The sequence below is a fragment of the Glossina fuscipes genome, unplaced genomic scaffold (assembly GCF_014805625.2).
Source record: "Glossina fuscipes isolate IAEA_lab_2018 unplaced genomic scaffold, Yale_Gfus_2 287, whole genome shotgun sequence".
Lineage (NCBI taxonomy): Eukaryota > Metazoa > Arthropoda > Insecta > Diptera > Glossinidae > Glossina > Glossina fuscipes.
The window spans coordinates 897,229-924,114 of NW_023998630.1; the positions used below are offsets into that span (position 1 = coordinate 897,229).

The 26,886-nt window shown below is 32.6% G+C and overlaps 2 protein-coding genes across 6 annotated transcripts in view; one reads left to right on the forward strand and one right to left on the reverse strand.

Moving 5' to 3' along the window:
• The window catches only part of LOC119642928, a 164,077-nt gene that overhangs the window by 16,372 nt on the left and 120,819 nt on the right, over window positions 1–26,886 (reverse strand). The window lies entirely within an intron of this gene.
• On the forward strand, window positions 18,111–25,496 carry LOC119642929. Of its 4 annotated transcripts, XM_038042249.1 has the most exons (5): window positions 18,111–18,598; window positions 24,537–24,708; window positions 24,845–24,923; window positions 25,000–25,192; window positions 25,304–25,496. In XM_038042249.1, the coding sequence occupies exons 2-5, from the start codon at window positions 24,653–24,655 to the stop codon at window positions 25,372–25,374; spliced, it is 399 nt and encodes a 132-aa protein (XP_037898177.1). In that variant the 5' UTR covers window positions 18,111–18,598; window positions 24,537–24,652; the 3' UTR covers window positions 25,375–25,496. The 4 variants fall into 4 exon arrangements, with proteins under 4 accessions (XP_037898177.1, XP_037898175.1, XP_037898174.1 ...); XM_038042247.1 differs by having other exon boundaries at window positions 24,513–24,708; window positions 25,000–25,495; XM_038042246.1 differs by having other exon boundaries at window positions 25,000–25,495.

Consider the following 26,886-nt stretch of genomic DNA (forward strand, 5'->3'; position numbering starts at 1 on the left):
TAACACCAAAAGAGCGGGAAATTTTTAAGGGAATGTTCAATTCCTTTGCGATGCACAAACAATGGTCAATTCCAGATGGTGACTTTGGAATTTTCTTAGCAATAATAATCTTTCTTACGTCATCACCGAGAATGGATTTGTTTGAATTAAGAAGCTTAGGGACTATTTTAGCTTTTAACTCATACAGTCTATTTTCTAAGGTTGGGAGACCAGTTTCAATTATAATATTATTTATGGGCGTCGTCCGAAAAGCATAACAACTTGCTCTGACGGCTTGGTGATAGACCGGTTTAAGGATGTTGATATTAGATTTGCAGCTATTGCCATAAATTATCAAAGCATAGTCAATCTTGCTTAACACAAGCATTTTGGTAAGATAAGCGATAGTGTTAATATGCGCATGGCTGGAGAAGCTGCTAAACGAACCCCGTTACAGCATCTGGCAAAGCACATCCTTTATATATATATTATATATTTTGCTATGAGCATGTTAAATGATTTATATTCTTTATACAGTTTATTTCAAACGTCACATTGACTTTAAGCAGAACACTCTCCGCGTTTCTTCAAATGTTGTGAACATCCAAGACCACCCCATTAGTGCTCACAAGTCTTAATGGAGAGAATGCAAACAAAGACGAAAATGCCCCCATGAGACAATGTAGAGTAAGCTTCCTGCATTTTTCTAACAAAAATCAGCTTGCAGAATAGCAATTTGCAGCTCCCGCAATATACTTTTTCTATATGGAGAAAATAACTGCGCAGAATTTTTCAAAAATAATTGAAATATCAGATTGAAATGCAATAAATGACTATAGAGTATAAAATACCAGATATGCTCTCAACCAGCACCATAAAACCAGAACACTCAGAAATAAAAAATCGTATGATTATTTGAAAAATGTTTTTCTATGGTTTTTCTTAAATATTATAGCAACTTAGTGTCTACTGAGAGAGTATAAAGGGTAGCCGTTACGTTTCGTTACGATTAAAGGAATCATTGACCTTTTTCTTGTTGTGTTCATTTGTTCTTTTAAAGTGTTCATTTTTATTTTTGTATTTATTTTTTGTTTCCGGCACAAACACTTTCGTAAACATTCTATAACTTTTTTTCCCAGTTTGCTTTATATTGTACTTTTTCCTACTGCGTTTTAAGTTCGTTCTAATTCCCTTTGTCTGGCTACTTGTGTGGTCAGTTTTCTCTCTAAAGTCCTGCATTTTTTTTTTCCTAAAATGCTACGGAAATGAAATTGTTAAAATATTTACCAATTGATTGACATTTCTATTAACTAAATTCGCTTTTGAACTGAGACTGCACTGGTGGAGGAGAAAAAAGGAAAAAGCTCAGCAACAATATTTTTTTTACACACAGCAAAACAAGCAACAACAATTTCTTTAAAGCTTATAAACTTCTATACGACAAAGATTTACTAAACAAGAAATGATTTTTTAAGCTTACAGAACACCACCAACAAACCAAGAACTTAAAAAACACTGCAATAAGAAATTATGTCCACTGTGATTGTGACGGAGCTTGTAAAAACTTTAAAGAAATTAAAAGAAACCAAAAAATTGTTATAAATAACCTATTAAACAATAAGAGTTCATACGAGGAAAGTACAAATGAAGTGTCTTCTACATTCACTCCTTTTAAACACTTAAAATTTATTACAATCAAATTTCTTTTTATACCCATTAACGAAGGGTGTATACTTACTTTGTCAACACTTTTACAATGCCAAGAATGGCGTTTCAAAAATCCTTTAAAATATATATATTTATTATCAGAATATATATAAAATCTTAAATTGATTTAAGTAAGTTTGCATGTCCACTTGTCCGTTTGCTTGTCTGTCTGGCTGTTGAATAATGCCTATGAAAAAGATCTTTCCTGATTACAGAAATGCAGCTGTCGGCTTCCAATAAAGCAGAAACTTGGAAACTTCTTGCGTTGGTGTATGATAGTTGGCGTTGAAAATAGACTAAACCGTTCAGTTTACATTTTTCTTTTACATCTTTTTTTTCAGATAAAATACTGTCTATCTTCTTGTAGTTTTCTCTCCATGATTCTTTTCATGTTGAGAATAAATTTCCTTCTTTTCTATAACACTTTCTTTTATCATAACACCTGTTTTCTCTCTACTCTTGATATGATTGTTTTTTTTTTTCATAAAGTTAAACTTGGCATCATTTAAAAAATCTGGATAAATTATACCGTACGGTTTGTACCGGGAGATTTGTGCAGAAAGTGACAAAAATGCATTATTATAAACTTGCATCTGTTGCCTTTTTTTAATAAAATTTTGCCCTCAAGATTTTGTAGGCATTAGTTTCAAATTTTACATTTTAGCTTAAATTTTCACTGAACAGTACTTTCAACTCAAGCCGGAAAACCAATTAAAGGGAATGCATGACTCAGCCACAATTATAAATAGGAAATATTTATAAACAAGGCTGAACATACGTACAAGGGTTTTGGTTATGCTTGATAAAATCCGCGATTTATATTGTGTAAACGATACTTGGTATATATAAATAAACGAACCTTCTCTACGTTGCAAATAAATGTCGCGACTGGCGAATATTGGAAAATTTCGATCTAAAGAGAATATAAATTTCATTTTATTATTATGCCCTACATAACTTGTGCTAGAGGGGTATATTAAGTTTATGATTCAGAATAAATTTAAGCTTGACTCTCTGCTGTACGCCTTGTTTTCTAACTGCGAGGTGCAATTTTTAAGATATTTTGATTAAATTTCGTACGCGGGTGTATTTTGAGCCAGAGACGAGAGTTATTGAAAATCGCTCGGGTCGGGCCATTTTTTCAGCGACTCTTATACACGTGAACGTCTGTAAGGTGATGTAAGGTATTTAATGGTGGGCCGTAACCCACTGTGGTGCTCTTATTTCTTATACTTAAATATAGTGTTACTATTTCAATTGGACTATTTTCTCTCCTTTTCGTGTCTAGTCCTTCACTACTCCATTTTCCAATTTTTACACAAAGTTTATACAGATAATCATATTTAATAAAGTAATCGAATGTTAATCACTCTCTGACTACCATTTGTTCGTCAGTCTTTGCCTCCAGGTATTTTTGTCCAAGTATTCTCGTGTTCAACCGAAGAGTCAAAATATTTAAGGTCCCAAGCCTGAAGGCTGTTACCAACGAATTTGAGCCAGTTTTACGATCACTCCTTCCCTAGTAATCTATCTGTTTTGTAAAGATTGTTACTGGAAAAAATGTTGCAATCTAAATATTTCACGACAAATATCGCTGAAAAACAATATTTTGGCGTATAAAATGCATGTCGAAAACTTGAAAGAGAAGAGAAGATTTTTTTTATCATTTCCTGCACAAACTCTTTTATAGAAAGAAGCCATTATACGGTAACAAGGTATAACATCTAGTGCGTCGCTGCGCAAATCGTTACAAAACAGTCAGTTGACGTTTTATATATACCAACAAAGTAAATATAATTTTTCACATTTTAAGACGAGTATGGCACTATCAGAAGAACGAATAAGGTGGTTAAGAGTAGTTCATAGACAGTTTTGTCCGACTACAAGCGCTTCAGTTATTATATTTACAACTCTTTCAAGCTAACACGTCAATACTCAGTGATTTTGGCAAAATCTGGTGGATGAACAGAAGAGTTAGTCCTTAATGCATTAAACGGGGTAATTGATTGTGCTCGTCGAACAGAGAATAAAAAACATTAATTAATTTTCAAAACGATTAACGTACAAATTGAGTGATATTATGTATGTGTCGAGCAATACGACTTCTTTGTTAGACCACGCGCACATTAACCAACAAATTGCGATTGTGAACGATTACACGTTCTTGATATTAAAAACAGAACGAGTTTGGCTCTCTGTGTAATCCAAATTTCACAATAAAAGTTAGTTTTTTTGCATTGACCTCACAATATTTTCACGTTAGTTTCTATTGCTAGAGCCGTTTAGCTTATTATTTGCTCAGCACTTATGATTTGTACAACATTCAAAAAATAAAATTAATAAATAATACAAATCCTAGTGTTTCAATCCAGATTTCTATTTGAAATAAAAATTTATTTATATCTCTGTGAAATGTGTTTCTTATCTTACATTTGTCTTTTTTAAATATTTGTTTATATATTACTTTATAGGGAAAATATCTACCGCGTAAAGCGAGAGATAAATATCTACTTTTCATTTGCGTTACTTTATCAGGATTCATTTGTGCCCTCATATTGCTGGTAATGCTAAGACTCTAAACATCCCATAAATGAATCCGAAATAGTGATGAATAGAGAGACTAGAATCGAGTTCTTAAGACTAATTGCTGATACTTAGCACTGAACATTTTTGGCTGCTTTCATAAATTATAATTCGCGTACAAAAGCGAACATAAGGCCCATAAAAGACTACGAAACAAATCTTGAAAGCACTGGTATTCTGTCAATCGCCAGGTAGAACTCAAGTTTTACAACAACATTTATCAAAGACATTTAAAAAATAAATGCATTTCCTTCCATTAACAAAAAAAAAAAAGAACCTCATTACAAATATACACAACAACCTTAACATTATACTTAAACTTTGAATTAAGTCAAAATAATTTTTATACCCTTCACCGAAGGAGGAAGCGCATATTCTCTATGGGCGCTGCTGTAGTACTTGTACAAAAATGGTCAATAATGAAATCGCCTACCCAATGTTATAGTGTGTTATAATTTCATTTTTTTTCTAATACCTTTAAAATACGCAGAAGCAAATTTTTGAAAACCCCGCAAAGTATATAAGTTGTTGGCCAATTTCGAACTCGGAACGCAGCTAAGCATGTCCGTTCGTTCATCTGCCCATCCGTACGTTTGCACATCTCTGTAATGGTTGCGGCAAACATTCGCCCGTTCGCAAAATAAAGATTTATAAGTTTATCATTAATAGAAAACTTTATTGTGTTCAGATATTTGTTTATGATAAATATATCCAATATTTGCCTCAAGGCTTTATAACTTTTTCTGTTTCTTTAGGCCTTTGGATTTCAACTTGTGTTTTAATTTAATTTTATTGAATATTTGGTTAATCTTGTTCCGTTGCTATTTTCAATTTCCTGCATTTTTGTGAATTTTTGTACTTGGGACATACTGTTAATTTTTTGCCGTTGTCTGCATCTTCTGCCAATGACGGCCATGCCTATGTGCATGGCAGCAAATCCATTTAAAACAATACAATTGACTTTTTATACCATTTATATGCACACTTTCAGCTTTTTCATAGTATGGAGCCGCATACATATGTATGATACATATACATATATGCATATATGCACATACATTTACTCGTATGCATACAATTGCATATGCATATGTACCACACATACGTGTGTACATAAGTTTGCACTTATGTATATATATATATATATATATATACATACATATACACATACATATATATATATACATATATATATATATATATATTAAACGTCTCACCTTTTAAATAACAACAAGCACAAAACAAAACATATATATGAACGTATACGAAACACGTGAGCGTGGCTGTTCCGTAGTAACAAAGACGCGTATATTAACACGTTTAGCACATGCTTAACTCGCACAATAAATAAATGCTTGCATAACTGAATAAATAAACTAATAAATAAAGGGACAAACGAAAGGTGGAGATAGGTGGAGATTTTTTTATATGTACGTTCGCATGAATAGTCATAGTATGTAAACCTTAAATTTGTAGGTTTTACAAATTCAGTTAACCTTGAAAATTCTTGAAGGGAATTGCTTCTGTTGTGTTAACAATAATATTTTCCAAGGTTTACAGGTTTTCAACTTAATATATAAAACATATTGGAAAGATTTGTAATGAAATTTTCGTCAGTACATATGCTGAATGTCTGAATGCGTGTATGTGTGTCCTACTTAAAGTTGCTGTTGGCCTGGCAAAAATAGAACAGCCTAGATGAAAGAGTTCCTTTTGAACGCGCGAAAAGGAGACGAAAAAGGCAAGTAAACCGTGGGAGTATACTTTTCTGAAGTCATTGTAAAATGATTGTATATAAAGTGAAAAACGTACCAAACTTATTGCGTAACGCAATGTAATCTAGTTCGACGTAACATATATACATATTATTGAAATTTTCATAAATCTTTTATATCTAGTTTTCTTGATATGCGCTACGTTGGACTACAAAAATACACGTATATACAAGAGCTTCAACTTATTTCAAGGCATTACCTGTAATGCGTTGATTCATTCTGAGTCGATGTAAAAATCTTAACGTGCTTACATTTCTGTTGCCCTATTTCCACAAAATTTTCAGCAACTCCCTAAATTCTAGTCTGGTTTAGTTGATGTACAAGCGCAAAAGTTTACGTACCTTATCGGTTACATGCTTTCTGAGAGTATAAAGATGCGAGTGTCAAAACGTGAACAAACTCAAAAAACATTACGTTCAGATATTCTTTATCGATCAAACCTGAAAGTTTGAAATTACGCGATTTTAAGCTTAAAGAAGTTGTTGATCAATGGCATAGAAATTCATTTGGAAATTTAAAAAAAAAGAATTTTTTTTTTTTTATAATATCCACTCAAATTGTTCCCATTTAACGAAGGTTCCTGATCCTAAACTGTTGAAGTATGAAGGCAAGATCTGTACCTAATAGTAATAAACGTAAACCATGTATATGTTTGCTTAATGACTGTGTGCGCTTCTCCCTCTGCTTTTCCTACGACGGTATAAATTCAGACGATTAAGTACAGACGAAAATCTTCTTGTATACTCAACCAGTAACTACCAAGAGTTAACCTTCAATATTCCTAAAATATCTAAATTTTGTTTCCTATGGAACTATTATATAGTAAAGCACTAACATTGGTATAAACTTCTTCTTCGTGCTTATGAAAAAAAGTTTAACTGCCCCACCAAAAAAAAAAAAAAAACAATGTTCGGCCTGGAAATGTCTTTGAATTCAGAGACTTCTGATTGTATGCAATCATATATCTTATCGCATTGCATATATGCGCCTTTTAGACAATTGAAAGGTTTATTGCTAGGTTAAAGACCTGCTTAAAATTAATCTTAGATGTATAAAAAGAAAAAACCAAAGGTTTATTTTTGAAATCATAATTTCTAGGGACGAGACATTGAGCACACGCATAATGAAAACTTGTCGTCATCTACATCCAGATAGTTATTTTTCAGATATATTGTACAATATATGATTTCAAATATCTCATAACAAATGCTTTTCGCTGTTTTTGTTAGCGCATAAACGTCAACCACGTATTTTTAAACGGTGCGAAACTATTAAATTGAAATTATTTCTCATTTTAAAGTAAGCTGGCAGTCATATTGATCGTGAAAAAGTTAAATCAACCGAATATATCTTTTTTAACTTTTTTTTTTTCATTTCATTACTTATTTATGTGCTTGTTTATAAACTTATTTTTCGATTTATTTATTTATTGGTTTTTTTTTTTTTTTTTTGCATTCTACCTTCCTATAATATCGTCTTCCTAAAAGTCGCCATCTTTGCCACCATGATGGCCTATGCTAAATAAAAAAATTTTAATTTCCAAAACAATGTTAGAAAAGTAACCAATCAATGGGCTTGAGTCTGTGCAAAGAGCAGTAATTGTATCTCAGAGTCTTTTTGGTTTCTCTTCACTTCTCACTCAATAACAATTTTTCATTTTTATAATGCATTCTTAAAGGCATATGGAAATTTATTTACAGCAGTCTTTAAAGTTTCCTATATTCATTTTCTGCAAGCCTATTCAAAAATAGTGCAAAAGCCTAAGCGTATGACCATATATGGGCAGAAGAAAGAAACTATACTGAAAATTAAAAACTAGATGTAAACTTAAAATGTGTACACAAAAGAAAGTTAGTTATCTTGCAAAAATACATATTGCATCCGCAGGAATTGTGTCTTCACCTGCTCTATTTATCCTAGGGGTGCAGAAATATTAAAAAATTAAAATAAAAATATTGCATTATGACTCTCAAAAATCTTAAATTTCGAAAAACCTTGAAAAATATATATCTATCAGTGACATACTTAAAAAACGAGGAAATTAAATTTTTTAAACGCTCTTTCATGTATAAATGCCTACACACTTAAAGCAGCTCATGCCCACCATTCATATTATATTCCTTTAATAAAAGTTCCCTATTCAACCACCCTTTATCTTAAGCAATTATTACAAACATCTCAAAGAATTAAGCGAATTTGACTTGATGCGTCAATCAGCAATGTGTTTGTGTTGGGGTTTTAGATGACAATGGGCTATGCGCTTATAAAATAACGGTGAATGGTAAATATTCGTAAAGATTTTTAAGTTTAATTTTGTTATAAAGAATTATTTTTTTTTTTATAACAAAATTAGTTACTTCATCGCAATTTATCTGTACCCTATGGTAAAAGAATATGACCATCTCTACTACGAAATAAATTCTGATCCAAAAGATTATATTTGCTGCAACTTTTACATAGGTAAGTAGGTAGATGACTAGAAACCATATTGAGGTGTTCGCTACGGCATTCGTTATGGAGGCCGCATTTTCTCTTCTGATAAAAAATTGCATTTTTTGACCCTACCTTCCTTTTGGAGATTCTTTTCTTTAGTTTTTTGAAATTGTTTCTTTTATTTGCTTTTATATTCAGAAAATAAGTTGGGTCGACAAATGGAAAGTAAGATTTACAGGCATATTCGCACACGGCTTGCGAGAGGCGTGTATTTTTAATTGTCTTCGTATTCTTGAATGCATTGACAAAATGGCTATACCACCATCTCTGGTAATAATTATAGCAAACGTATAGATTCACAAAGATGTGTGTATTTCGTTTGTTCAAATGCAAATTGTAAATTGTCTTGCTTCCATTAAGCCTCTAAGGTCGAAAAACTAAATTGAAATGAAAACAAATAGAATCATATGTGCGCTCTTAGTAATACATTAAAGGTATCTGGTAATGGAAGGAAATGAAATATTATAGTGGGCCGCGATTCTCCATCAAATGTCGTAAGCCACAGTGCAATTATTCATATAACGACTTTTCAGAAAAAGATTTTATGTCGGAAGTACTCGAATAAGTGGTAGAATTCGCCTTTGGCCCAAAACTCTTCGTTGTACCAAATTCCATTAAAATATACAATATATATATATGCGGCCTATAAATTAAAAATACAAGACAGCCGGGCGAGTAGGCAAGCACAAATCGATTTACAAGGTCCTTCGATCGGTATAACAAAAAGAGAGACTACTGCTCCATGGAGGAGGATTTTTCATGCGAAGGCCACGCGGAGTTCAGAAATTGGATCTATGCAGACAAATTTGGTGCAATTTCTTCATATTATTGCAATTATCCATTTTTCATGATAAAGTATTAAAAAATATATAAATGCAAAGCATTACTTTTTAAAGCAACGGTTGTATGTGTTGGCGTTAGAAAATTTGGGCCAACCGAAATATGTCGAAAATTGCCATCTGTACTTTGAACAATAAAGCACATTGTAAAACTTTAGTCAAACAGACAGACGGACGGACAGGTAAACAAGTTTAAATAGTTTTAGAAAATTATTTTGAGTTGACCGGTATAGTAAAAGGTTCATGTACTCCGTGTGAGTGCCACGTAGTGTAGGGCACACCGTTCGAGGCAACCGGTTCGGTGAAACCAGCTCAGTTTATGGTCGTCTATCCTGTCTCTGAATGCGTCCTAAGAGCAAATAATGTACAAACAATTTAATATATTGACATATGAAAACTAAGAGGCAGTGATAGGATTTGCTCAGTTTGTTTAATTGGTTAATTAATTTAATGAACGATTAGCACTAGCATTAGTAATCGGGGTTACGCAAAAAAAATCTAAAACTTCGAATTTGGCTACTTTTTCAGAAGACCCAAACGTGTGTTTATTTACGGATAAATCTTGGCGTACCACCATGAGTTTTAAGCGGGGACTTTGTAAATTCTATAGTTGAAGTTTTTAAGACGTCGAAATATACAAAATCTATCAGAAAGATTATTTTGTTATTTTTTTTAGAATGCAAAAATTATACAATATTTTACGTAAAAACTAACAATGATAATTTTCTGTGGCTTTTTCGCTGAACTGGGCGCAATAAGAAGGGTTTTAGTATTGCGAAGACCCAAAAATCATCAAAAAATAAAAAAATTTATCAGATAAACTGATAAATAAAGTTATTTTTTATTTGTCTACCTCCCTAGGTGCTTTATGACCGAATTTGCACCTAGAAAATATTTACGAAACATTTTAATTAGTTGAATATTCATGTACCCATATATAAAAGTGGAACAGTTGGTCAATATAGACCAATTCGTTCAATGTTTTTCTATTGTACAAGTGCTTGCGGTTAACTTTAATACAATACGTCACCATAATCCCGTTTAAACGAAAAACAAAAATTATTGTTTTACACAATAATTGTGACGAGCTTGAATATGTGGCATTGTTGTTTCGATTGTTGTGCCGATATCTTGTTAATCCCTGGCTTTGAGTAATTGGAAAATCTGTGCGATGTCATGTTATTTGAAGTTAACTCTTCGAAAAGTTTCTTAACATTTCTCGTCGTACACACATAGGCTCGCGGAAGAAGTGCGACAATGGCAAACCTGCACTGCAACTGGCCGCTCGACCCAAAAAAAGATGAAGGTATTAGCAATCGTCTGAGAATATAACAATACTAGTGTTGCCATTGATTAGTGCGTTAAAAGATATATTCTTCACAGAAATTCTCTTCTTTAAATTGCGAATTCAGAAAAACACCAAAGTTAGCGACAAAAAGCAAAAATCATCTTTCAATGGATGCAAAGATATGCAAACTTAGTCATGTTTTCATTTGTTTAAATTAAATAAGATATATATTGGATTGATATTTTTATCTACTGTATTTTTACGTGGCAACTCCGCAAAGTAATTAAGTCAAATTGGATCATTTTGGTGGAAAGAGGTGTATGCAAAATGTCGATAAAATTAAAAAATGTCAGTTGCAAAAATAAATAGAAATTGTTTACACCTAGGTTAAAATATTTTACCGCTATTCAAGACACGCATGGTCCATCTGAAATGAATATCTTTTGTACAAACTTGTACATTTATCAAATTCAATATCTGCAACAGTCGCGTGAGCTATTCATGTGAGCAAAAATAAAACGCACGATTTTAGTAACAAACAATTGTCTCCATGTTTAGCTGACTATTACCGACAAACCCATACATATACACACATACAACACACACGCACACACACACACTGACGAATGAATTGTGCTTATATTTATTTATATAACATAAAATTATCTTACTAGAAATTTTTAACTCCTATTCTTTTCAATTTGAATGTCCATGAGATTTCCTATAAAATAAAAATGGAAGCGAAAGTGATCTTTTTTTGTATATTGAATGCTGCACGCTTTTTGTCATTGCGATCGTACTCCGCCAACTGATAATAGACTTTAAATAAACATAATTCCTGAAAAGAACCTTGACATATATTTATATATAAGTATATGCGTACGTGCGTATACAAACATAAATGTGAGCGTACATATGATCTTTCATTTCTTACTTTTGTTGTTCGTTATTGCACTTAAAGTTTGCAGTCGAGTTCAAGTTTTGCGTCCAATTATTTTGGAATATTTTCCTTACTGCTTACTAAAATTTCTGATATGTTGGTATGATTAAGTTTTCAAAGATTTCATTTTCAACGCATTCAAGGTTTTTTGTCGATATGTTTAAAAAAAAATTCTTTTTTTTGGGGCTTTCGTTGTTTCAATTATGAGGCGAACAACTCGATATTAATGAATGACTTCAAAAATAGTTTTGCTGTGAATGGAAAAATTAATTTATGTTTAAATTTCTCCCCGAATCAGTTGTTTCCAAACTATGAGTTGTGGGCCGTTCTTAAGAGAAATGTGAAGATTTTTCTATTACTATTTAAAAAAAAGGGCGATCCCGTATTCAAACTGGTGTGGTCCTAAAAAGGTTCGAAAGGCAACGCAAGAGAAAATGCTTCGGTAAGGGATAGGTTTGTCGAAAAAATGAATAACCCTTTTGACGAATTAAATGTTTTCAAATGAAACAATAACGTCGCCCGGGAGTTTTCCCGCCAAACAATATCTGAAAAGAAATCAAAACTATTTTAACCACAACCCATTAGAAGGATATTGCTACTACTTATATATTTCGAGACTTGTATAGAAGAAACTGACTTTAATATTAATTGTGTTGACGAAGCGGACGCATCGGAAATGTCTATTACGAAGCAAGCCGAATATACTACATATGCAGATATCCTAAAAAAACACGCTGCGAGAAATGTTTGACTTCCGTGACCGAGCGAAGTTTCACAGGCAGCCTGTACGAAACTTTTACGCTACATAAAAATTATAGCTGTATCAATGTGAAACGTACGCAGAACAATATATACATTGAATATTAACGTAAATTAGGTATTAAGGAACTTATTTTGAGCAAGCCTATTTTGAAAGACGCCGCTTCCTCCAATTTACGTTAGTAATTTTATTCTACAAAAATATAAAAACCAATTCAAGTTGTCTAAGCTACGATTAAGGACTAATTTTTAATATTTTATTCATTTAAACAATTTTTAATTCTGGGATATAAATAATGTAATAATTATATAATACGCTGAGTGATATGGAAAATCGAGTGAAGTGTGTCAAAATTATATTTGTATGCATGTAAAATTAATAAATACATAATTAAAATAAATAAGTTAGATAAAGATAAATGAAATAAACCACAACATATCTTTTTTTAATAATTCTTGATGTGAAAGTTTCCATCGAATTTGTCAAAGCATTTGACGAACACAGAATTTCGACTTCTTCCATTGCTCAAACTAAACCATAAAAAGAAGGCTAGTTATAGTTGATATATATATACCGGCTGCGTGAGCTTTTTTCGTACGTACACACTCATATGCATACCACTGTCATTTGTATGATAAGATTGCACCAAAAAAGGCGAAGTGTTTAAAAGAATTCACTACGTGCCAGTTATATGTAATTTTTTCTTTTTCCACCCGTCATCAAGATATAAAGGGTTCGTCAAAATGTCCGGAACACCCGTGCTTGTTCTATATATTCTCCAGGCTGCAAAAATACACCTACCGGCTTCAGAAATTGTAAAAACATTACAAATTTTTATACGCAGATTGGGATTGAAAACGATCTAACGGTTGGACGACCTAACGCCAAAATTCCCAAGAAAACTAAGAATCCCAGGCTTGTTGCTCAGTACTCTAACCCACTGTAGCAGATAAACCCGTAAACATTTGAGCCTATATTCTTGTAGCGACAACATACCACCTACTAAAATAGAAAAAATGGCTACGGTATTCGATAGTATAGTTTCTAAGGCACAGAAGCAAGTTTCAGAAATCTCATAAAGTAAGCATATTCTTTACCGACTGTTCGTCTGTCTGTGTGTACACATTATTACAATGCAAACACTAAAATAACGCTGGCAAATAGCTTCGCGTAGACGATACTTTTCGCCCATTTTCAATACCAACCAGCGTGCAAGAACTTCGAGTGTTTTTGCCAAATTTTAAATCGACATTTTTCCACCCGGTACAATGTTTACAACGGACTTTGCGCAGCCAGAAGAGCATGATTAAATCGATTCAGAATTTTCTGCTGATCAAGTATCTATATGCTTTATGGTTACAAATGTTTTAAAAAAATGGATACACCTCGGTTCCTTCGGTAAAACGTATTATATAGTTCTATTTTAAAATGAACAGATCTAGGCTGCTCTCAAGAGACGCAGATCATATGTATGTAAACTCTAAGTGAAATAAAATATATTTACAACATCGAACGAGAGCTTCTTTGAGAATTTTTTTTTTTTTGGGTCGAAGAAAAGGTGATAGAAAAACAAGAGGATGCAATTAGGTGTACATTTAACGCAGCAGTCACTTTAAACATCAGACATAATCAGTTAGCAAATAAAAAGCTTAGCGCACATAAATAAATCAATGTGTGATTATTCTCTTATCAAAGACAGATTTCATAACGAAAACACATCTTTCTCATATTGTGTCTATACTAGGGAAACCAACATACCGTTTCTCAGTGGACATACAAAACCGGTTATTGCTGTGCTGGCATACGACCGTAGCGATTTAACTCACAACGCTAATTGCTGTATAAAATTTTCGTTTTTTTTTTCTCTTTTTATTTAGTCACCATAATACTGTACGCATTACTGTAGTATAGTTTATTGTGTTTTTTTCTTTTCTTCTGTTAAAGAGGAACACAAATTTTTATATAGTTCGCATCATCAAAAAACAATATATAAAAATAACATCTGAAAAAAAAGGAAAACCAAAATCAAAACAAACCAGAAAAAAGTTTTACATTTCATTGAAATGCTTCAAAAATACCTTTACTGAAAACCCTGTAAGCCTGTTACCAACTGAACGCAACTTATTGATCGTTTTGAAAGCGAAAGTGCTTGGAGAAGATCATTATTATTGACACTCAACTGAATAATAAAGCAATTTCGTTAAGTTGCGCGTTCGCTCAGCTGATTTTGAAAATGAAATCGAAAGTAATCGACGCCTCCAGGTTGAGGTAGTTTCGTTAAATATCTGCGCTCTCTTCGTTGAGGATTCGTAAAAATCTCTAATTACTTCTATATTATCAATAAAAATGTCATTTGGTGCTGTCAATGAACTTTATGAACATATGAAATCATAACAGTTATGCCTCTATTAGGCTCTCAGTGTAGAGCAGTAAACACACACAATACTTTGATGGCATATTTAAATACGCAGTCAATAGAGATACTCGTGCATTCATCAATCGGCTGATGTTCACTGCGTGTTTCTTCTTTGATAGCTTATTTCATATTTGCTTTTCTTGCATTTATTTTGGTTTATTATTCGAGGTTATTGACATGTCGAAATTTCGAATTGCTTTTTCAATGCTGTGACAAAAAACAAGCTATGCCCGGCTTACAGCACATCTACAGTAAAATAAAAATTTTCAGTAAATATAACTTGCGACTGTACGTAAAAAGTTGAAGTTTGTAAAATATGTTTTATGGAAAGTTTGATAATCTTTTTAATTTAATTCAGCTTTTTTATTATGTATATATTTTGGCTAAAAATTCCGCTTGTAGTATTCCTCTTCAAATACAATGGCTTTCGAAGAGTCTACGCTCTTTCGCAATATTGAAAACCTTTGACTTTCTTATGGTATACAAAACTCTCAACTATAAATTTAGTATGAAACAGGTTGATGCTGTTCGGAAATATTTGAATCTTAAAGAGTTTCTATGAGGCTTGAGCATATTTCGTTAAGTATTTTAGATTTAGGAAAGCCTTTATTACTCTACGAATGCAAGAACATATCACGTGTATCTTATGCTAAAGGAAAACTTCTGTAGACTTTAAAAAAATTATGTGTTTCGAATGTCACCCATCTTAAAAATATTTCAAATACTTAGAAATGACGTTCAGCTTGCACCGATATTCTTATATCTCACCACTACATTGTGGGCTATACAGGAAAAGCTATCAAATAAATTGAAGTATTGGACCATGAGTCTTGCCTTTTATCTATACACGATGAAGGCGTTACGTGAGAAGTTGCTAGGTGATTTGCAATCGCAACCGAAAGTAGTTTAAAGTTTGAGACGAAAATTGATGGAGAAAATTGTAAAAACTCTCGCATTTTTGTCAAATCTGAATTCGTCTTAACAACAAGTGAAAAATAGGTATGTGGCACCAAGTTTGTTACGATCGTAAAGCGCCGGGCCGACATGGCTGTGCCAATTTGATTCATGATATAATTCTTTCTAAAGGGCTTAACTATGCAAATCTTAGAAAAATCCAAAAATTATCTGTCCTCCCTCGTGGTCGAGATGAAACACATCGAAAACGTTGCTTTCAATAAATAGCCAATATAACGAAAAGGCTAACTTGAAACTCTCCTCAAACATTTATTATCTATTACGACCCTAACTTGCCTTTAAAGCTCTTCACCGAGCAGTCAATTAAAAAGGAAAAAAAAACCTAATAGCAAACAGCACATGCATCTTTGAAAACTGCGACTGCTTGTTAATTCAATGCTTGGTTGACGGTTTACCGTATCGCACCGTAATAAAATTTTACGGCTTAATTACTTCTGAATATCTATTTGCAGGGGCATTAGACCATAGCATAAATAAAATGTGTTCCAAGTTGAATATGCGTTCAAATAGGCCTATCAAATATGCATCACATATTGTATATTAAACGTATTTATAGATCTCAGTAAAAGGGAGAGAGAAAAATAACAAGTAAAAATGGTACATTTGATTTGCAACGAATCTTTAGTACCTACGCTCTGATATTAATATAAAAATATGCAAAGTATTGGTTTAATTGCGGACATGTCAGTTAGTTAATCAATTGAGCCGATAGCCTGTGTTGCTAGTGCTCAATGTCTTTTTTTATTCTAAGAATTCATTTCATTAGTCTAAAATTAAAATAATAATAATAATAGTTAACCGATTGCTCCATCTACAAATAATCGTCAATCAAAAATATGTGTATGTGCTATTCCATGTCAAGTTTCAATGACACACAACACATGTACTAAAAAACGCAGATGCAACCAAATAGATGGATAAGCAGGTTAAAGCATTAACAAGCTTTAATATATTCACAAGCTTCAACCGATCGAAGGTACATGTTCTTTATAGAGTTACTTACGTTCGTTTCTTCGTTTCACGTGTCACATACATGATAAATCAAAATTCTTCGCAAAATGTAACAATTTTAAGTCATGGAAGTTACACTCTTCGGAGATGGCCATAACAAGAATATAAATATTAGTAATTTTAAAATGAATTGCGAATACCCAGCAGATCAAAGTCGAATCTTGAAAAAAGTGGGCTACATCGGTACACTTCTATCCTTTCGTTATCATGTACGTTATACGAGATTTTTGTTTAATATATTTACGATGTGTACAAAAAAAGGCACACATCAGTAATAGCAGTACAATATGGAAAGGTTCATTTGATACATGCACAGCCACTTGAGACTAAGAAATAACATTATCTTTATCTATATAACATTGGAAAACCTATGAGTTAACTCACCTATGTACGTTCGAACAGGCACGGCCGCAAATATTCGGTTAAATCATGTCATACATGTTTAAACTGATGATTGCAAGGCAAGTTTGAAAGCGGCTTCATTAAGCGCAAGTAAAACTTTCATTCACTATCTAAAGTTAATACTGAGATAAGGCTTCGTGCGAGTAAAACTGCGACTATTCTTCTAATAGTGCGTAGTAAATATTCATCAAGATCTTGTGAAAGCGGTACGGATAATGGTTTTAATTGATCACCTGACAATCCTACGTTAATTAAAATTAATTAAAACACTTTGCTTGGCTTGGTTTTAGATGGTTGGTGGCAAAAATTTTTCACGAGCAATTCGTTCGTGTTTACTTGTGTACATCTAGTGCCTAACAGCATATACCGATAATATTCTAAAATTTATAAGGAAAAGAAAAATCATCATCATTTTACACAAGATTACTTATCTCGAATATAAGCTAACACAATTTCGGCCACCGTCAAAATAAGTAAAAAAATCATATATTATAATCAATTTTTTTTTTTTTTCTGCTTAAACTCGACCCTCATTTACGAGTTAAAAGTGTCTTCAACAGATTTTTTAATCGACATCAGTTTTTTATAAATCAATGAGGGATATGTGTGAAGAACCACCTAAATTTTCGGAATTGACTCCTAAACACTCTTTTCATGTATTAAGTTATTGTTCTTTTACTAGTGTAAAAATATCAACAAAGAAACTTATGCTGCATATGGCCTTTCTCTCTATGGCTTTGAAAACTTCTGATATGATAAAATTAGTATACCGCTACTTTTCGATATTGAGCATAAAAATTCGTCAATAATAGGAAAAAACAGATGTCTGCTTTGCCACTAATGAAGGTGGAGAGTAAGAACCGTTTATTTCTTAAGTCGTAATCTGTAAGTCGTATTCCTTCTGCATTGCAAGAAGGAGAAAATAAGCTGCCACTTTAAATCAATTTTACACTTTATACGCGATTGCTTGTTTCTGTGAACGGAGTTTAAGCAAAACGTTCCTTTTCGAATTTCTTTACAAAATTTTTATTTTATTATAGAGAAAACTTTCTCTTTTAGCGACGTTCTACAAACTTCTGTTTCTCTGTTGCTTAAAAGTTTACAAAATAAAAAATTAAAAAGTAAACTTAAAAAATATCAAAATAAAAAAAATATTTTGAATATTACTTTCTCGAACGATATGAGATAAGTAACCATAACAGGAAAACATGATCTCACAGTTATCAGCTTAAATTCACATATATTTATAAAATAATTTACCGCTTTTGTTAAAAGCTGAAAAAAAATCGATAGAAAAAAAGAAGCAACATTTTAGTGTCGAAGCAGAAAATTAATTGAAAGTCTGTAATTTCTGTATAATAACATCAAAACATTTGGTAGGTGCATGTGTTTTCGCAATTCATTTATATTCATTAAGAGAAATGTCGGAGGTAAGTATTTATTTAACCTAATAATGAAATAAAAACATAATTAATGGAATAAGTTTTGTTTGGTACTGCGTTGTCGTAATGACCTCATAAACAGGTGAATTGAGTGCTTTTCAAGATTGAAACGATTAAATTTCGACTTGCCTTAAAATGATATTATAAAATATGTATGTTTTTTAACTTATGGGTATATATAATTATATTATTATAATTTGTTGACAATAACAGGTTCCAAGTTTTAGCCAAGAATTGAACATGCGAACCGTGCGCTAAACGTGTTTAATGTTATCATTGAATCATTGAATGTATAGCAAAAGAAAGCAGTTGCCAAGATTACGTATTACGTAGATTATAAAGTTATTGAAATGTTAACTGTATTACACTGTCTTTGACGCAAATTCTGAATATACTCCACGAGAAGCAAATATATAAAATAATTTTTATGTAAACTTTCTTACGACTTAACATCGCACATCGAACTCTGCTAAACCCCGTAACACAGTGCTTAAGATGAATCACGCACAAGGAATTCTAAAAAGTGATCGGCTGACGAACACGTTTAAGTCATCCTATAAACTTAACTATATATAATAAAAGCTTCAGACGCGTATTTCTGCTTGTTATCAATTCTGCAGTTTTCTCGATAGCGGGTATTTCCATTATCCTATCAATTTTTAACTTTTATGTACACTCAATTGACATGGTACAGATTTTGCTAAAATGTTTAGTTGATCCAGTAATGACAGGGTTAAGGTTGACGCGGTTATGTTTGCCACATGCCCGCTTGCTACATCAGTAGTCACTATTTTCAAATTCTGGAGCGTTGGAGTCCTTTAGCTATACGAAATACAGCAAATTATATCTCTGGTCTTAAAATTCAAATATCAGAAGAGTGACGCTTTTTCAATGACTTATAAATTTTAGCCTCGATTTTCAACGGAATTACGTATGCAAGCGACAAAGTAACATGCATCCAACTTATAAGAATTGGAAGTTTGCTATTTTTACCACCAGGGGACGAGGTAAAGTGGGCTCGCCATTCTATCTGTAGACAGTTGTACAGAGTCCCTCAAGTGGTCCAATGTTGTGGAGATGTACGCAGCATCCAGAGGATTTTTAACCAAAACCGTATTTCGTGGTCGGTCATGGCCAATTATATTGTGTTTACTTATTTTATTTAAACATTTTGCATTCTAGATAAGATTTAATGATCTCTGGTCTGTTCGTTTTTTTAGATTTTCCTCACGGATGCAGAAATTGAGATGAGAAGTCGACATTTGACCATAATCTATTTATTTGATGGGTAGAGTTTTAAAATAGAAGGTATACTTTTCTAACGCAGAACTCGTACATATTGTCAAAGAAAGTATAGCAACCAGCTATTTATATATCATAAGTGGAAAAGTAACAGAAGGACGATGTTGACTACTTAAGAACCTAAACCATTTTGCTTAGCAGACGACTGGGCGCCAATTTTTGACTCCAAAAATGTACGTTTTTTGTCATTTTAAGACGTTTATATGAGGGAGGAGTTTAACCCAGGCCTTAAGCTGTCCAAATTTTGGTACACTTGACTTGATAGTCAAAACTATGCACTTTGCATCTTTGTTCCTCATTACTTATGGGAAAGGAAAGCTTTTTCGCCGTACATTGGTGAATCTTACGCAAAATTTGCGAGAAGCCCCTAAACGTTGTCTATGATTCCAGCTTAGCACATTTAATTTTTTCGGAAAGAAATTTCGTTATAAAAAGCTTTGTTTTCCATGAGAAAATTATTAATGGGTCACGGTTTCGGGAAACAGATCATAACTGTCAAATTTAGAATTGTATAAGTCTTTTATAATACAAAACTGCGATTTGGTCGCAATGTAAAACATTATTTTTTGTAAGATGGTCCAACTTGGGCCTATCCCCACCAAGTTGTGTACTTTCTGTTAATATGCTAAGCACTTACTTTCCCCGAGTTTTAAAGAGAAATGTTAAAAATCGCATTTGTTTTCATATAGCAAGTTTTTTTAAATGGGAACTTATCGTCCGAAATATATCAACGAGTAGATAAAGTTAGGTCGGTTTAGAAAGCAATAATCAATACGCTGTTATAATGGAAAAACATTCTCTCTTAAGCTATTTTGGAATTTCTTGAACTTAATATATCCTTGTACAGAAAACGGTGCAAGGAATAAATAGGCTAACAGTGGAGGAAGCGTTTCGATTTTGCTAATATTGAATTAAATTAAAGGGTCTCATAACATTCAACGTAACTGCTCTTGTTACAGAAAACTTGTTAGGACCAATAATATAATTATTTCGATATTATATAAATATTATATACATATGAGAATGCTTTGTGTTGACTATTGTTTTCATTTCGATTTTTCAATATGTCTATCCAATGACTTGAGGTCTGCAAAGCCATTTTAAAAGACTGTAAGCGGTTTGGCTCTAAAATAGAACAGAAGTAGAAGTATCAGTTGACGCGTCTCGGTCCAGCTTGAGTCTTGAAAACCAGCCAATAAGATAGCTATTATTCGTTATACATTCGCCTGAATTTGTGATAAGATATTTTTAACATCTTAAACTATATTGTTAAATAAATAGTTATTTATCTCAAGTACACGCACATGAATTATTGTTATATGTTACAAAAATGGCGTCTCGTGCACATCACATATATTAGGTTTTCAGTTCCTGCACAAAGCAGTTACAATGGGAAACTAGGTGCAAAAAAGCACACCAACAAAATGTCAGCAAAGCTGGTATTTCAAATAGTTTTTTGCGTTTGTACGGAAAGTTAAATATTGATGTTATGTTGTATATAACCTAATGGAACGTTTCCAAGCTGCAATTTTTTTTGGGCGAATTGGATAAAACGTGATTGAATTTAAATAACACTTTTAAATGCTAAATTTTGCAAAAAAAGAGCATTTGCTTTTTTGTATATTTATGTGCACTTATTTACTTATTCAAGGACCAGATAAACGCAAAACAGAATTTTAGATGAAGAGGACAAGAGGACAAAAAATTATTTTTTGTTTTTGTTGACAGATTTCACGTATTTCCATTAAGTTAATTGTATAGTTATCATTATTTGTTGTTAAAGCAAGTGAAAAATCGGACGGTACCACGATGCATTTTTTCTTTTATCATATAAACTTAAAAAGCTTTGATGCATATACATACCCATAATTTTATTTAGTTAAACATAGTAATAAAATTTGAAAAATAAACCTAATAATTTGCCAAAGTGTGATACCATTTAAAATGGACAATGTCTATAGCCCTACGGCAGTTGTGACACTAATTCGTGTGCAATCGTCTCATATCACTAATTTCATTGCATGCGGACATATGTGCTGTAGCTACGACGCACCAAAATTTTGGTAATAATCATCAGGAAAATTTTGCACATATACATTTTTATGGAGCAAAAGGGCTTTGAAAGTTTAATGCGCAATGAAAAGAAATGTATCCAGGCCGAACTTTAGCGAACAAACTAAATTTTTGACACTATAACGTTGCTAGTAGCAGTCATCCCGACAGATAGAAAGTGCTCAACGGCATTGTAATACGGAAATTTCATCGCCATATGCAAAATATTTACATTAAAAAGCACTCATTATCACACCATTAAAGGAAAATACTTTTCTGTGCAGATTTGCACCTACGTCTGGGACTTTATGTAACTCTAGCATATATGTGCTTTTCATGCGCCTGCTAGTCTTACCGATATTTGCAGCATTGCTTTTAGCTGCAAATTTTTTAAACCTAAGAGAACTGAAATAGATATGTTAGAAAGGTTCAAATTCACGAAGTTTGAAACATGACTTCTTCGCACGTTCAGTCCTCTTCTACCCCCACTATTTATGAAAATGTGTAATAATGAGCTTAATAATCCTTGAATTGCAAAAAGGCTATACTTGTGCTTAATTAGACCAACAATTAAGTACACCCCTGTTATGTGGTCTCCTTCCTACAGATGTTATTTAAATTCAATTGAGTCCCTTCAAAAGTTGTTTGCGCTTAGGAATTCGGTTTGGGCCATCCTTGTCTCCCTGCCTCCTTATGAAAATAGGTTACTTCTGTTAGACTTACCATCCCTTGAGAAACTATAGATTTATTCTTGGTGTTTACTTCTTAATTAAGTTAATTAATTGTACTCTCAATTGGCCCATACTACTTGGTGAGATAAGCTTCAGTATTCCTCATCGCTTCTCTAGGTGCTTTATTTTCATTAAGCTTGATCAATATAAATGTAATTATGACCTATTAAAACCGTTCAGAGTTGTTTGCAGAAAACTAAATGATATCTATCACTTAATCTCAATGCCGGGTTCTTTAAATTCTATCAAAACGACAATCCTTAATCCGCGGTTTGCTAATGTCGTATTTAAACTAACTTCCAATCTTAACACTTTGCCATGATTCGAAAATTAACTGGGGTTGTTTACTATTATCGGCAGCCAAGCTTTTGCGTCTTTGCAACGGCTACGGTGTTCATTTGCAACTTTGATCTGGTTGTGGATGTGCTAGATCTGTTCATGCTTTTTTTTTCTTTTTTATTTATTTATAAAGGAATTTTTTTTTGTCTTTACTTCTCTTTTTATATACTTTGCATTAGTTTTAATAATAATTAATATTATTTACTTCCAAGAGTCAGAAGGCTTTTAATTTAATTTAACTGAGTTTCAAATAAACGAACAAAATAAAATAAAAAATAAAACTTTGCTTTTCGCAACAAATATCTGAAAAGATTGATAGTTTTACTCATCTTTACCACTATTATCACATAATACATGTTCCGGAATAGACAGATGGAACTACAATTCTCAAATGAATTGTCCGTCTTACTTTTAAATAAAGTATAATTGAAAAAACAAGGAAAAACTGGTCGGCTTATGTTTACGTTAGCGAATCAACTAAAATCAGCTTTTTCTGTATATAGTCAATGCTGCCTGTCCGAGTGACTCTATAGTTGCTAATCACTGGAAATCGATGAAAAACTCAAATTTAACTCTAATCCCATATGTATCTGTTACATACCGCAAGATTCAGTCAAAGGCTAAAATAATTTCTGTGTTGTTTGTTATCTCGCAAAATGTCGATATCGTCAAAGAAGATATATAGCTGCCCGACCATATAGCTTTATGTGGCTTATGGCGATTTTTTATAAACCTCTCGAAATATTGGATAACAAAGATGTAAAAAGGTACTTTACTGATTTCTATTTCTGTTTAGTGTACATCATTGTATTGTACATCATTTGTTCGTACAACATGTTTAAATATGTCTTTGAGAATGTTTTTTTGAACACTAATGCATTTATTAGACATCGAATGTAAAAGTATTCTAAAGCCTTGAAATCTAAAAATTTCGCATATTGAACTAATAACGCCTTGTTGTCAAACCCTTTAACTCAACGTAGCGGCATTAGAAGCAAATGAATGACTTACTCTGCAACTTGTAAGCAGAGTAAACTAAAGAATACTTAATATATTATATCTATCTTTGGCGACTGATGGCAAAGTACAGCCCTACGATTTGCATTATTCCACAGTATAGACCAAAATAAACGCAAAATCTTACGCTTCTCGTATATCGTTCGTACTAGCTCTATTGCTTTAACAGTTTTGAAAATTAAGATAGCAAACGAATGCTTTTTATTCCCACGGCACTACATCCAATCCTCATAAAATCGGTTTGTAGACACATTTGCAATGTCAATGCCACTAAACGAATCCGTAAAATTGAATAAATTCAATTATTCAAATGGATAATCCGAGATTGTCCTGATAGCAAAATTTTTAACATTTCTTATTGAAATCTTTAAAGATAAAAAGGTATAGAGACTATCATGACTAAATAGTGGAATATTTGCACTGTTTAAGAAGAAATTTATTGTATCACTCTGTTTAAAAAGAGCGATCGACATATTTGCTTACAGGTTAAGAATAAAGGAAAGAGCATCGTAAAGAGTCTATAAACGGTATATGGAAGTATAAGAAGGAAAAGAGTGTGTAAATTAAAACTAAGCTAAGCGAAGAAGAAGCAATCAGCGAAATGTCTCAAAGGCAAAAATTTGAGTATATTATATTGCAACTAAAATATGAGTACATGTAAGTGAAATCATAGTTGTTCACAATCAAAGTCCTTCCCTGCTTGAAGGTTTCAGAATTATTTTTTATTTTCAGCTAAAGATTTTTCAAATTATTTAAATATTTTTCGTTCCGTATATTTTATTTGTTTTTCAAGATGCGCCAAAAACAAATTAGCCACCTGCATACGCAACTGCCAAACTCCGTCCGAGCACATTCCTGATAAAAAAGACTGGGTGAGTTTTATAAAAAATCAATTTTTTAGTAACTTAAGTCCTTTCTCTACTGAGGATTTTCAATTTATTCCTTCAGGCTCTCAGTGTTCTGAAACGCGACAAGGATCGTCATTTATGTAATGCTTTGGTTAACTACACTATATGGATCATTCCAGTGAACAACGTCGCCCTGCTAACCACATATGGCTACAGTTTTGACAAGGTTTTGCTAATATTTGGGTATAACAAAATATATTGGACTTATTACGATGATCATCACATCGTTCAAGGTTCGTCTAATATAGCAGTAACTTGCTGTGGTTGTTGCCTTAATCGACACTATCCAAAAATAATAAAGAAGGTTCAAACTTGTTTGAAAGAAAGTAAATTCATTTTCACAGACTTAATATATATTAACGGAACGTTGCAAGTGCCGGATTTACGGAGCTCACCGGAATTGGAGGAAATGTAGGATTAGCCTTCTGAATTCAAAAAAAAAGAAAACAAAAGAAAAATATATATACATATATAAACATTTGTAACAGAGTTAAATCAGAACTATGCCAAACAAACCTCGACAAATTTATTTTGTAATTTACAACAAATAAAACGCAAATATTTTTCTGGACAGTAAACTCTGGCGTTCAATTTGTATAGTCCTAAATGAGAAATGGGCACATTCTTGCTTCCCGATTTTACTTGTAAAACCTAACTACACTTACAAGCGATACCGTAAAGAATATGTATGCTTGAACAAAGCAAGATTCCGGCTAAATTTTACACTGTTCCAAAACTTCGTGCCTTTTCCGCATTTAGATTGAACAGATTTGAAAATTGTGGATAGAGAGATGAGAGTTCATGCTTGCACTATTGTATCGATTGTGAAAATGCACAATATCAGTCAACACATCGTAGGATCGTCCAAGAAGAACAACGAAACCATTATAAATTATCCCCATAGAAAATTTCGTAGCACTTATTCATGTCAAAATTTATATAAGCGTTTTTCAGACCAAGCTAATGCTTCGCTGTAAAACAGAGACAATGGCTCCTGTTAGACTAGGCGCAAAACCGATAAAGAACTGCAAATCACACATACAACCCATTGTTTTGAAACGTGATATACATATTTCCTAAAATCACTTGATGCTGATCAGTCAATCGACGTAATAATATTTAACGGCATACATCGTATACAAACACTCGTCATGAACGTCGGAAATGCCATAAAGTTTCCTTAAAGATCTTCAATACGAAATCGATTCAGCCAAGTTGGTGTGGGAAAACCACAATTATGGGCTCAAAGTGTTAATTAGAAACAAAATTTGACCTTGTTTGTGTATTTTCTAAATACGTTTTTCAAGGCAATGTTGAGAGTCAGACAAATAAACAGAAAGGTTTATTCGGCAAAAAAATCAATTTTATTTATATAAAAGGTAGTATTCGTACGATATTTGGACAATGTTTATCATAATCCGAGGAGTCTATTGTGATCCCCAAAATTTCGTTATATAACATCTATCCTAACCAACTTTTTGGACTCTTTCCTCCGAGAAAAAAAAAAGATAATAATTACTTTAGAACATGCGGGTTAATTACTTCGAAAATTGATTGCTATAGTATGAAGAAGGTCGCCGACCATCAACGATGATATTTTACAAAACCCAATAGAGCACATCAAGGCGAAAGATACCAAGTATATGTGTTAGTCTCTACCACTTTTTCTGGGTGAATATTTTATCTGTAAGCATTTGCCAACTGTGACTCCTTTATGAAAATAAAAGTACGAGTCAGCCTTACGTAACAGCGTAATTTATTGCTCTATATATGTACACTATACGGCAGTACTACAGCGCATACCTCTTTTTTTAAGCGTTGGAGTTCTTCGCCGAAGAATCACCGAACGTTACCAGCCATGTATGTGTTGCTTGAATGATGAAATCTGGACTGATGAAATATGGAACTGTAGCTTGCAATGGACAAT

Coding starts and splice junctions, on each gene's coding strand:
- LOC119642929 (XM_038042247.1), top strand. CDS start 24,653: ATGTCTCAAAGGCAAAAATTTGAGTATATTATATTGCAACTAAAATAT. Junction 24,709..24,844: donor CAACTAAAATATGAGTACAT/GTAAGTGAAATC, acceptor TTGTTTTTCAAG/ATGCGCCAAAAACAAATTAG. Junction 24,924..24,999: donor TTCCTGATAAAAAAGACTGG/GTGAGTTTTATA, acceptor TTATTCCTTCAG/GCTCTCAGTGTTCTGAAACG.